This window comes from Colletotrichum spaethianum, assembly GCF_022836535.1.
Source record: "Colletotrichum spaethianum MAFF 239500 DNA, contig15, whole genome shotgun sequence".
Classification (NCBI taxonomy): Eukaryota; Fungi; Ascomycota; class Sordariomycetes; order Glomerellales; family Glomerellaceae; genus Colletotrichum; species Colletotrichum spaethianum.
Window position 1 is genome coordinate 683565 of NW_026054785.1, and position 12386 is coordinate 695950.

The 12386-nt window shown below is 58.1% G+C and overlaps 3 protein-coding genes across 3 annotated transcripts; 1 reads left to right on the plus strand and 2 right to left on the minus strand.

The window, feature by feature from the left end:
- Positions 1-403: 403 nt before the first annotated feature.
- On the minus strand, positions 404-2996 carry ColSpa_06443 (scyllo-inositol 2-dehydrogenase (NAD(+)); the record flags this gene model as incomplete). Its single annotated transcript, XM_049272655.1, has 4 exons — positions 404-1182; positions 1235-1346; positions 1397-2113; positions 2253-2996. 4 exons carry the CDS (start codon positions 2994-2996, stop codon positions 404-406), a joined length of 2352 nt encoding a protein of 783 aa, XP_049128612.1.
- A 5606-nt stretch (positions 2997-8602) lies between these two features.
- Positions 8603-9817, plus strand: ColSpa_06444 (altered inheritance of mitochondria protein 18, mitochondrial; the record flags this gene model as incomplete). The annotated part of the gene is made up of 1 exon (XM_049272656.1): positions 8603-9817. The coding sequence occupies one exon, from the start codon at positions 8603-8605 to the stop codon at positions 9815-9817; it is 1215 nt and encodes a 404-aa protein (XP_049128613.1).
- Positions 9818-10151: 334 nt separating this feature from the next.
- On the minus strand, positions 10152-10624 carry ColSpa_06445 (glutaredoxin; the record flags this gene model as incomplete). Its single annotated transcript, XM_049272657.1, has 2 exons — positions 10152-10321; positions 10420-10624. 2 exons carry the CDS (start codon positions 10622-10624, stop codon positions 10152-10154), a joined length of 375 nt encoding a protein of 124 aa, XP_049128614.1.
- Between the last annotated feature and the right edge of the window lie 1762 nt (positions 10625-12386).

The following is a 12386-nucleotide window of genomic DNA, read 5'->3' on the forward strand; positions in this document are numbered from 1 at the left end:
CCAAAGTCTACCGCCGCATAACAATAAGATGATGGAAGAAAAAGAAAAAAAAAGGACGAAGCCGAGTGGCCCATGCCATGTAAAGAATCGAAAGAAGCCAAAGGGAAAAAAACCCGTCAGACGGCCAAAACCAAAGCCGAGCCGTCAACGCCTCCAAGACATGCTTTGCTGCACTCGTCACTCCTCTTCCAATGACAATCCATGCCAAAAAGGCTACATTGGCCAAAAAGGCCCAACCAAGGTTAAAGTGGCAAACAACACCTTGCCTGTACCAATCCTTTTCGTTCCCGTGTTTCCCGCGCGCTCCTGGGTATATTGTAGTTGCGTATCTCATGCCAGCGTATCATAATCTCCAACAACTCTCTGAATAGGGTTTGGGGGGGCCCAATCAACTCTTTTCGGGTTACGAGTGCTGCTGCTGTCCATTCGGCGTGGACGGCTCCGTCATCTCTGGATCCGCGGGTCCCAGCATGGACGCCTCCATGGAGATGATGCTTGCTGGACGGCTGCGATGGGTGGCCGGGCTGAGCATCGAAGCTTCCATCGACGCGGTGCTGGCACCTAGGGGTGCGGGTCTTCTGCTCGTGTATGCCGGAAAGCCGAGGTTTGTTCCTTGGGGCGAGAGAGTGTTTGCCGTTGACGTGCTGGGTCCCGGACTCGTCGGGGAGTAGTGGCTTGACACGACCAGGGGCGGCGGGTGGTTGGACGGACCGCTAGCGGTCGGCGAGCGGGCGGCCTGAGGAAAGGCCGGGCTGAGAGGGCTGAAGAGCAGGGGGGCCTGTCCCAGGGGTTGCGCGAACATGGGGACTGCGCCGGCCGGAGGCACATGGTTCGGCGGCGGCGGAGGGACACCGTTCTGGGCATTGCCGTTGACCAGGTTCTGTGCCAACAGAGGCTGGCCATCTACCGCCATTTCGCTGCCGTCGAGACCCTCGAATTCGTCGTCCTCCGGCGCCTCGGCGTCGTCAACCTCGGCATCGCCGTTTGCTTGTTCAATATTTCCGGCGGTTGAGCCACGGGGATCGGCTGGGCGGCGGACGCCATATCCCGGCATTCCGGGGAACCGAGGGGGGGAGTCGCGCAAGCTCTCGTATTCGGCAGAGGAGTTTAGATACTCCCGGAGTCTCGAAACGCCGGCACCGGAAAAGACGCAAAACACGCCGCGCTGGTGATCCGTAAATTCTGAGGGGTGATTAGCATTTGGTAAGCAATGACGACGACCGAAGGGACGTACCAGGTGGGGGAGGGCGGCAGAACTCGCCAAACTCTTCTCTGAGGAAGGCGGTAACTCCCGTCAGACTGAGATGGGTGAGGCGAGGGCAGTAGTTCAACAGCTTGATGATGCTCTGTACCATGTTAGCATAGGGCATCGGTTCTCAACGCGGGGCAAACATACCTTGAGCGTAAGGTTGGTGCAGTAACTCAGATGGACTCTCTCGAGGCTGGACGAGTAGTACTCGTCAATGTTACCGTTTGCGTCTCGGCGCGCACGAGGGCGGTGGTTGGCACGAGCGAGAGCGAAGACGGACTCGTCGGTGATGCTGCTGCACTTGACGAGACCGATTCTCTTGAGCTTGGGAAGCTGTGCCAGTTTCGTGACGGAGTCATCGGTGAGGTTTGTGCAGCATCCCAGGTCAATGTACCGTATACGATTGCATGCCTGGACGAGCCGCTTCACGGCCTCGTCGGTGATGTGGCCGCAGTGGCCGAGATGCAGGTAGTGCAGGTTCTTACCAAGCTTCGCAATGGCATTGACAGCGACGTCGGTAATGTTGCGACACTTGGCCAGAACAAGGTTGCGGAGACGCGGAGCGGCATCGATGATCTTTTGCACGGCCTGATCGGTGAGTCTGGCACACGAGGTCAAGTCGAGGATGCGGAGGTGGTCGTAGGTCTTGCCGAGGGGCAGCGTCATGAAGGCCATGTCGTCGATGAGTTCGCAGCCCGCCAGCCGGAGCTCGCGGAGGGACTGGCCCTTGGAGATAAGGGCGGTAATGGGCTCGTTTCCAATGTGTGCACACTGGTGCAGGTCGATCTCGAGGATATTAGGACAGTTGTCGGCAAAGGCAAGGATGGCATTGTCTCGCAGTTGATGACAGTCGTTGAGTTTGAGCTGGAAGAAGAAGCGTGTCAGCCGAAATCCAAAACGCAGGGCAGGAGCGTGTTATCGAGACCGAAGCGCAGACGCCGGGGCTGCGTAGAGGGCGCCCAAGGCAAAAGGGGCAACGGGGAAAGGGAACAAAAGCACATACCCTCTTGATGTAGCGACAGTTCTCGGCAAGCTTGATCATGCTGTCGTTGGTGATCATGCGGCAGCCGGAGATGTTCAGGCCCTGCAGCCTCTTGCAGTGCTGAGCGATGGTCATGATGGAGACGTCTGTGATGTTCTCGTCGCCCGATATGTCGAGTGCCAAAAGGGAGGAGCTATTCTCCACGAGCTTCGTCAAGCCCTGGTCCGTAAGGTTCCGGCAGTGTGTCAGGGTAAGCCGCTCGACGCGGGTGCAGACGGCGAGAGGCATGACGCTGCCATCGCTGATCTTATCAGCGAGAGGGGTGGCGGCTAGGTTGAGGCGCTTGATGAAGTCGCGGTAGGCAAAGAAGGGAGTGGGAAGCTGCAGCGTCTGGCATATGGACGAGTGGTTTCTCCAGTTGGTGCAGGCAGGACGATGCCACAAAAGGTCGACCGAGTTCTTTGCCCAGCGCTTGCACGTCAGCATGCAGTGAAAAAGGTCGGATGTGTTGTTGAGCTTGGCAAAGATGGAGATGAGAATCTCGCTGGGCAGCCGGTTGACGGCGGGTTGGCACGGGTCATCGTTGACCTGCATGTCCTCGATGTTGGGAACGCCGAGAGATGACTGCGAGTCGTTGCCGGCGATGAAGAAGTCTGACTCCTCGTTGTCGGCAGGGAGAGGCGAGTTTGTAGAAGACGAGGAGCGAGAATCGGGCGTGACTGACTGAGCAGCCATGATCTCTATCGAGGGGGCGGCGGGCCTCATGACGGACGACGATGTGTGGGAGAGCGAACAAACTAAACGGTCGGCGAGTCGAGAGATTCGCGGTTGTTCGGTTCAAGGGAAGGGGGGAAAGGGGAGTCGAATCCCCGGTCGGAGAATGGGCGTTTCGGACGGCAGCGATGGCGAGCGGAAGGGGTTCTCGAGGTATCGCGGTGTGTTGTTGTTTGAGTGTGAATGTTGGTCGGGTTCTCGTTAGGTCGACAGGGTGAATGGTGGGGATTTGTCACCAGAACGAGGGTTGGGAAAAGGCGAACCAGTGCCACGAGGCCGACGGTACGCTGAATACTACTGACAGTGACGCCTGACCCACGGAAGATGGAAATGGAGAGGCTCCGACAGTGGAGGAGGGGAGGGGGAGGAACGGGACAAGGAGGGCGCTGACGCTGGCGCGGGTGCTGACACTGGGCCCGGTGGTCGGTAAAAGCAAGCAAGGTACCTCGAGGGGTCGATGACTGCCCTAGCACAGGGTGGCGGGCGGAGGGTGGAAGTACAGCCTCTGTACAGAAAGTACCCGTGCTGTGGCTTTGGTGGTGCAGGGCAGGGCGCGGGAGGTTTTTGTGCGACAGACGGAGCGCCAAGTCGACGACAGGAAGACGGGGCGAGGCGAAGCGAGGCGAGGCGAGGCAGCGGCAGAAGCAAGTCGTCAAGCAGGGAGAGAAAGACAGAGAGAGAGAGAGAGAGAGAGAGAGAGAGAGAGAGAGGGTGATTATAGTCGGGCGGGAGAGGGCATGGACGAGACTGTATTTTAGAGATGGAAGAGTCTGGTCCGAAGTTTCATTCGAGGAGGAAAATGAGATCAGGGAGAGGATGAGAGACGACGGATTGTTGGTTCGCGTCGCGCAGGCCAGCCAGGATCGTTGGGCGGCGTGTGATGGGCGTGGGTTGCGGTTGCAAATGATTCAGGTTTTTGCAGCACTGTCTCTCTTTCTCTTTTGCGTGTGGCGTCGCAGCAGGTAGTCTGACGAAGGTGAGCAAAGGGGGGCACCCAGCAGCGGCCAACACCAACAAACGGGGAATGACGAACGGGGTGAGGCTAAGGCCGGGTTGGAGGGCGAAGGGGAGGGGGTACAGTGTTTTGGTGGTGGCAGCGGTCTTGGTTGTGGTTCCAGGCGGCGTGCATGGGGGCCTCTTTTTGGTGGAGAGAGAGAGAGAGAGAGAGGGACGGATGAGGGATCAGGGACGGGGAGGTGACACCTCTTGGGCTGGGCTAGGTAGGTGGGCTGGGCTGGAAGTGGAAACAAGGGGACGCTGAAGGAGTGGACTGACTGACCTGGAGTGTGAAGGCGGCTTGGAAGGTTGAAGGCTTGGAGGTCACGGAGGAGGACCAGTTGGAAGCGGCACTGCTGTGTTTGAGTCGCTGTTGCTTGGCTTGCCGCAAGCCGTTTGTTGGGCAGAGGCAGAGGCGGAGGCGGAGGGCAATCTGCGATGTCCTGCGATGTGCTGCGGTGCGGTGCGATGCGATGCGATGCGACGCGACAGCACGAGATTCGAGGCAAGTCGCTGTTGATCAGGGCGCTGATGTCGACTAACCAACGAGCGCGGTACCTCTAGTCTACTTGTGAGGCGTCATGAGGTAAGGCTGTTGTGAAATAAGGTGGACGCGTGACTTCATCCGCAGCTCCGTTCTCCTCTTTTTTCCCTTTTTTTCTTTTCTTTTCTTTTTTTCTATTTACTCATTGCGGCCGTCCTTTCTGCTGATGTTTGATTTGATTGCAGAGTCCGAGCAGAGAATGATGGAATCCGGCAGGAAGAAAGAAAGAAGATGAAGAGCAGAAACCAGGCCGCGATGCTGAGAGTGTGTCGAGGTCGACAAGGAGGTGTACCCGTACGAATCGACGAGGTGCGAGGGCCGACAAGCCGCGCCGGGACGAGTGAAGAGGGGAAGGAAGAGACGGGACAAAGATCCGAGGGGAAGGACCGGAGGTGCGCCCAGCCAAATGTACTCCCAGCGCCAAGGCAGTACGCGAAGATACTTGCTCACCAACTCCCTGCCTTACATAAGCGATGTACCTTGGTACGTCTCTCCATTCCACACCCACCTACACTACACAGACGGGCTCGAGCAAGGGCCCTGAGTTTTTCAAAGCACGAGAGACGAGACGGGGCGAGGCGATACGATAAGACTTCCCTTTCGATCCGTCTATTGATTGATGCCTTCTCAATCCCAGAAAGAAGACAAAAGACTATTGCGCTCAGTCGTCTTCTTTTTCGGTTGCTCGCAGCAAGACTCGGCTGGTCAAAACACCAGGCTCGAAACCAGCCATCGAGACGAGAGACGACACAGACGAGACGGTTTCCCCGACGTGGAGCGTGGGGCCGCATCCCTCAGCCGCGTTGGAAGTGCAATGCCGGTTAATGCGCAAGTCACTTCTGTAAAGGAGCATGTCGGGGGCGGGCGGGGAGGCACCGTTTGGCGGAGGGCATGCGCCCCTGAAGAAACGTCCCACAGCGCCCCCAAGTATCTTGGGCCGCTGTGGCGCGCAAAAGAGTACCCGTCCTCCACTTACACCGGACACGCAGGCGACGAGACAACGTCGTTGTTTTGGGGGACCAACGGGTACTCTGGCTGAACCACACGGACGTAGTTTACACTGCGGCATGGCATGTCCGTACCTCGAAATTGTTCCACGCCGAAAACCGATAAACTCGACAAATTCCATTGCGAACCCGCACCGCAAGTGGCAGCAATGTGAAAGCCGCCGGCGCTTGTACCTGGCGCTACTCACAAGCGACCTAGTATGTCTGTCTTTGGCATGTATACCCAGTCTCTTTCATTAAAGTTTCGGCTATTCAAAGGGTTGCGAGACTCGGCCTCGAATTGCTGCGTTCCTTTGACATCCCCTTTGTCCTCCCCCGCGGCATGCCTCGTTTGTCCCTCTCTCTTCGCAGAGATACCCGGTCCTGGATGGAGATGGCCAAGGGTGTGGTGACGCCAGTCGAGTCGTCGGGACATATAAACATGGGGCCTAGGCGGGCAACATCGTTGAACATCTACAGAGGTTCCCCGTCAGCATCCGGCGGCGACGTCCTTTTGCGCGCTGCCGGAGGGCCGCCAACTCAACCTTAATCCGTTGGCCTCGTGTGGACGGAAAAGGGATCGTCTCATCAAGAGCGACAAATCAGTGCAGGACTGCTGCCTTCGCCTCTTCGCTTCTCGGGGACCGAGGACTGCGCTTCATACCCGTCTCCCTCCGCGCGCTTGGACATCGCTGCCCCAACTGCTTCAGGACGCTCTTCTGCGTCCTGGGCACAGACACACTACCTCGTCTCCTTTCCCCAATCGTTCGAGACTTGGCCCAAGAGGGAGGCTGATGACGGCCTCGAGAAATACTTCTGCCTTACGAGACGGGATGTCAGGGGCTCGGATGCTCGACTATCATGCGGTCCGCGTCCAGATAGCTTAGACGTCACTTCAACCCTCCGTCCACTCTGTTTCGTGGCCCGCCTTTCCAGATCGCATAACAGTCTCTCCTTGAACCTTTGCCAGGGATGCTGGACCCGTTCGTGATGGCTGGCTCACCTTAGACTTGATACCGTTTCATTCCCGCCATCCCGGTCCAGCTTGTCAACCCTATTCCGGGGCACCCATGTCTCACATCTCAAGCCCCTTCAATGGCATGACGGTGCAAGACCACTTGTTCATTCACTCTCGAGCCAACGGCATGTCCCGCGTGCCAGAAGGACGACGTCGGACGTCGGTGGTCGGCGGTTACGAGCGCCGCTTCGCGTCTTCGGTGTGCTGGTCATCGGCGTAGCGTGCGCTGCAGCACTGACAGAATGCCAAGCCGCCTTCGAGAGGCATCCATGCTTTTTTTTCTTCGTGTTGTTATATTTGTTTTGGCTTTCGGTCTGCTTCTTACTCAACGACATGCCGATAGAGAGAGTGAGGGTGCGAGACCATGTCCCGCACAGCCGCAGCCGCAGTCACCTTGTCCAACTAAGCGGGCAGCTGCCTACGTAGGTGGGTGGTAACCTTGAGATACTCACGGGCTTCCGAGGCCAATCACCAGAGACACACGCACGGTGGAAAGGGCGATTGAGTTGAGGAAAGGAAAAGATCCAGTAATGTCAAGGATGGCATCCTTGCTACAAACGTGGGCAGTCTGCGGGAGGTAAGACGGCGGAGGTCGATCATCGGGCTCGGTCTCACCTCATTCGTCATTGGGACGGGCATGGACGACGTTTTGTTGGGTGTAGTTGACATTGAATTCGCTTCTCCCGGTTGGAGGAGACGGGGAAGCCACCTTGAAGAGATATGCGGTCCACAGCACAACGCGCAATCGTCTTACTGCTGTGATCCAGGCCATATGCGAGGTGATCCGGGGTGACGGTCGACGTCTGCACACAAGACGCACCCATCACAACGACCCAAGCAATGCGTGTGAGCGAGCGGTGGCTTGCGGCCCAGGGTGATACCCCCCATGATCCTGGGACGCCATCACGCGTGGGCGCTTAGACGGCCACGGATGACTGACCACTCACCTTCGTCCATCTCTCTCTCTCTGGGATCACAGGCATGGCGCCCTTCTGTCGATTGTCTCTCGGTAATGGAGGGGTAAATGTTGTTAGCAGCATCCACTGCGAATCACCCATGACAGATGCTCGTCGTCAAGCCTGAACAGCTTGGGACTGCAGAGGGTGTGGTTGCTGGTTCTAGATCCCTCGCTGACGACTTGGATGCATCCAGACAGTTACAAGGGAGCATCGACAAGCGCCAAGCTCGCATCCTCGCTATTGCATTCGATCCAGCTTCGGGCACTTCCTACGGGCCGCTCGCACGGGCCTCGAGAGATGGATGAAAAGACAAGGGAGAGGCATCGGTCCATTTTTAGGTTAGTCCGGCACCGTAAGATGCAGCAAATCAGCATAGCCGTTGGGAGTCTCGCAGCAGCTCGATGCAGTTGCAGCGGCCCAGTCCCGTCGTCTCCAGATGTCCAGGGGCCTTCAAACTTAAGATCTGAGGTGAGGCGGAGTCATACCGTATACTGCACGGACCATGTAAAAGGGTACGTATTCGCGACGGAGCGGAAGAAGCCGATCGGCACGTGACAGACGGCTGTCGAGACGTCATTTTGGAGGCTCTGGGCCCATGCGCCGAACCACTCACTGCTCGTTGACGTGCTCCAGTGCTTTTTAACGGGGGAGGGGGGGTGCATTGACATTGTGCCATCAGGCCGAGGGAGCTCCAATTTGCAGCTTCCCCATGTCATCTGCACCACTGACACTTCTCAGCCTCAATGGGTTGGTCTGTACATTACGAGCTTTTCGACGATCAGACTTCCCTCGCAGCTGGCCAGTCTGTGCCTTGCAGCACCAACGAGCCCAAATACCCTGCCACATGACCAGATAATTGAATCGTCGTACCCGACCGGCACCGAACTTCAAATAACTAAGCCCGTCACTGGACGGATCGACCGACGGCTGTCCCCGCCCGAGCATCCCACGCGCCGTCTGAAGAATTCCCGATCCATCAGCCATCAGCCCACTCCTCCATCTTCCTCCACCCGAAATTCACCACCAACACTACCGCAGCCGCAACCACCTCGACGACACGCAAACTCCACGCCCTGTCGCCCTTAGCCCCCCCAATGTTCCGTCCACGCACTCTCCGGGCTCTGCCCAGGGGTCTGCCGCAGCCCGCCGTCCGAACCTCGCGACGCACCCTCTTCTCTCGCCAGCGCACCTCGTCATCCCGCCCCGTTGAGAAGCTCAACGTCAACCAGCTCAGCGAGGCCCGCTCCAACTACGACCGCGACCGCACCTATTTCCTCGCGGCCGGCGCCCTCGCGGGCATCATCTCCTTTGTGTACACGGCCAACAAGCTGCGCAAGGCGCTCGCCGCCGAGAAGAAGCGCAAGGCCCTCAAGAACGGCGACTCTGACGGCGACGGCGGCAGCAGCCCGAGCGACGACAACCACCGCACCGGGTTCCAGCTCGACTCGTCGGTACCGACCGAGACCTTCACGACCGAGGCCGGCAGCAAGCGCAAGGTCGTCATCCATGACGAGGAGGGCAGGGAGCTCGTGCCCACGGGCAACAAGACGGTGCCCAGCTTCCCCCGGACCATCGACCTCTCCCTCAGCCAGCCCCACCGCGACCCGGCCGCCCCCATCGCCGCCTCCGTCATGGACTCGGACGGCGTCGAGTACACCCTCGTCGGCCTCGGCATCCGCACCGTCAGCTTCCTGAGCATCCAGGTGTACATGGTCGGCTACTACGTCGCCACGGCCGACGTCGCCAGGCTGCAGCACTACCTCACCAAGAAGATCAACCCCATCGCCACGACCCTCGTGCCCTCGGAGCGCGACAGCCTCAAGGCGAAGCTGCTGGACCCCGCCGAGGGCGAGGAGACGTGGTCGGCGCTCCTGCAGGAGGTCGGCTGCCGCAGCGCGTTCCGCATCGTGCCCGTCCGCGACACCGACTTCCCCCACCTGCGCGACGGCTTCGTGCGGGCCATCACGGCGCGGTCGGCGACCGACAAGGAGGCCTACGGCGACGAGGCGTTTGGCGAGGCAATGAAGGAGTTCAAGAGGCTGTTCAGCAGGGGCAAGGTCCAGAAGGAGAAGGAGCTGCTGCTGTGCCGCGACGAGAAGGGCGCTCTCGAGGTCCTCTTTGACGACGGCAAGAGCTCGGGCAGACAGACCGTCGGCAAGGTGCAGGACGAGCGTGTGTCGAGGCTGCTGTGGCTCAATTGGCTGGCCGGCAGCAAGGTCGCGTCCGAAGCGGCGCGGCACAGCATCATTGACGGCGTCATGGAGTTTGTCGAGAGACCCGTCGGCACCGTCGCGACGCAGGTCGTGTAGAGCGCCACTGATGTATAAAATTTGTAAAAGTCACAACTCACATGTACAATAAATGGAAAAAAAAAAGTTCTTCACAAGGGACCTGGGCAGCATCTTTGTTTTATCATTCGTTCGTGTTGGAGACGCTTCTAAGCGCTAGTCTGTATCCCGTCCCATGACCCGGTGGTATCTCGACGGTGACACACTCTCTTTCTCTGTCTATCAAACACGGGCTACAGCATGTTGAGCTACAGCTTGGACGGCCTTTATGATCGAGTTGCGCCCCGTCAGCCTTCTGTGTCTGCTGTGCGAACCCTTTCTATCCCATCAAAACAACAAGGACGGAAGTGTTGCCTTACGCCTTGAGGGCGCCGGCCTCCTTGAGAATGTTCTCGAGCTTGCCGCCCTTGAGCAGGTTCTGCAGGTCCGAGTTGCCGCCAATGTGCTGCTGGGCGATGAAGGAGTTGGGGACGGTGCGCTGGCCAGTGATCTCCTGGAGGGCGTCCTGGATGGCGCTGCCGTCGTCTGCGGGCCAGTTAGCAGGTGATCTGACTTGCGCAAGGGGGAGGGGATGCAGGAGATCTTGACGAAAGGGGGTGCTGCGTCAACAAAAGAAGACTCACCAATCTGGTCGAGCTCGAGGACGGTGTAGTCGGTGTTGAGCTCGTCGAGGAGGGACTTTGTCTGGCGGCAGTAGGGGCAGTACGACTTGGAGAAGACGACGACCTTGTTGTCGTCGATGAGCTGCTGGACTTTCTGCTTGGTGGCGGCCATGTTTGCTGGTGATGTCTGAGCGGTGGAAAAGAGGCGTCTGAATAGGGATGCCATTTCGAGGAAGGGGAGGGGATGCAGAGGGGTGGAGGGGTGGTGATGATATAAATACGGGTGGATGGGGGAGGGGCGCCGGCGTGCGTGAGTAAGGAAGTGGGGGTATTTGTCAGTGGGAGCGAGCGTGTATGTGTGTGTGTGTGTGTGTGTGTGTCGCAACCGCAGGGGATTTCAAAGCGTTGCACGACTGGAACTTTGCGCGCGCGCGGGACGGGGACTGGACTTGTGGTGTTGGAGGGGGAAACTGAGGTGAACGAATTCGGCCGAGTGGATGATGCAATCGAGAATTGCAAATGGACAACTTTTCTGGGACGGGGTGGAGGGGCCCTGCCGCGGCAGTAGGTATGAAGGGGTCTAACTCGCCTGGGCTGCAGGTCGGGGTCCAGATTTATAAGATGGGCGGTGGCTGCCGGGGGCTTGGTAAGGGCCGCTCCGTGTACAGAGACCGAGGCGAGTGAGCTGAGCTGAGCTAAGCTCGTGGCACGCCTAGAAGCAAGCAACTGTTTATTTAGCATACGACTGCTGTTTCTCAGCTCTGGAAGAATGCACTCCAACCCGCCAGAATATGCATTGCCGTCTAAAGCGCAAGAGATGGCACGTTACACATTAAACGAGAGCTCTTGCGTACCTCTGTTATGTTCAGGCAACACCTTGTGCCTTGGTGGTTTGCTTCTCGGAGCTTGGATGAGATGACATAAGCCATCAGACAACGATAAGATAAGAGGACCCTGGAACAGGAGTGCACCTTACATACCTAGGTACCTAGTACACTCACCGAGATCGCGGGATCCGCCTCAATTCATCCATCGACCGAAGTATTGTAGTTGATGCTAAGGACTCGGTAACTGAACATTGACGCTGCACGATATGGAGAGGGCCCGATCTTTCCGAATCACTCACAGATACCCGCGCCTAGCGCCTGACCGGGTCCTCGGGCACCCATACAGCGCAGCGCACGTCGTAAGGTTCACGATGCAGGCCGCAGCTGGGTTGGGTTCCGAATCAGTAACCCCTGCGCCTGCAACCATTGAATGTCATATCAAGTATACCATGTTTCTATGCTTTCAGCCGCCTCGGTTGCTCGCCTAACCATGGAGTGTACAGGAAACGCCTCGCAGTTGCAAGCGACCCGGAGCCCGGTTCCTACTGCCGTTTGCCACGCTGGCTTCCTGAGTCGCCGTCGTATCATGTGAGAAAATATATGCTGAAAATTACCTAAGAATACGCAAACACCAAGGGACCTTCAACCAGCTCGTCCTGCCCTCTTATATCAAGATTCACCGGAACAAAAACCTCGAATCGATTTCTGTTGTTCTCACCTAATTGCTTTGCAAAAATTTCTGGCCTGTCAAACGCACCCGGATAGTACGGCGCTGACCAAGGTACGTTCCTCCGAGTCGCATCAAGGCCACACATTCCAATACACTAGACGCCGTTCATCGGCCCGGCCAAATGACCACGGCTCCTCCCTCCGCAACGCCCCCGTCATTCGCTGAGCAACCTTTCCCAGTTTTCTAGAACCTCCCCTCCACATCCCACATCCACTCGTTCTCTTCACCACCACCAGTGCACACCTCACTACCAGTGACCACTCACGACGTGCCATCGTCCCCGACTTTCTGCCGTCATCTTTCCGACTCCCGTTCCATAGGGCCACCTCTCGTTTCTGCAGCTCCAGCTCTGTCCACCACACACGCGCACCACCGCACCCCTGCCTGCCCGCCGCCTGCTCACCCTCACTTCGCCCGAAGCTGACAGCGTA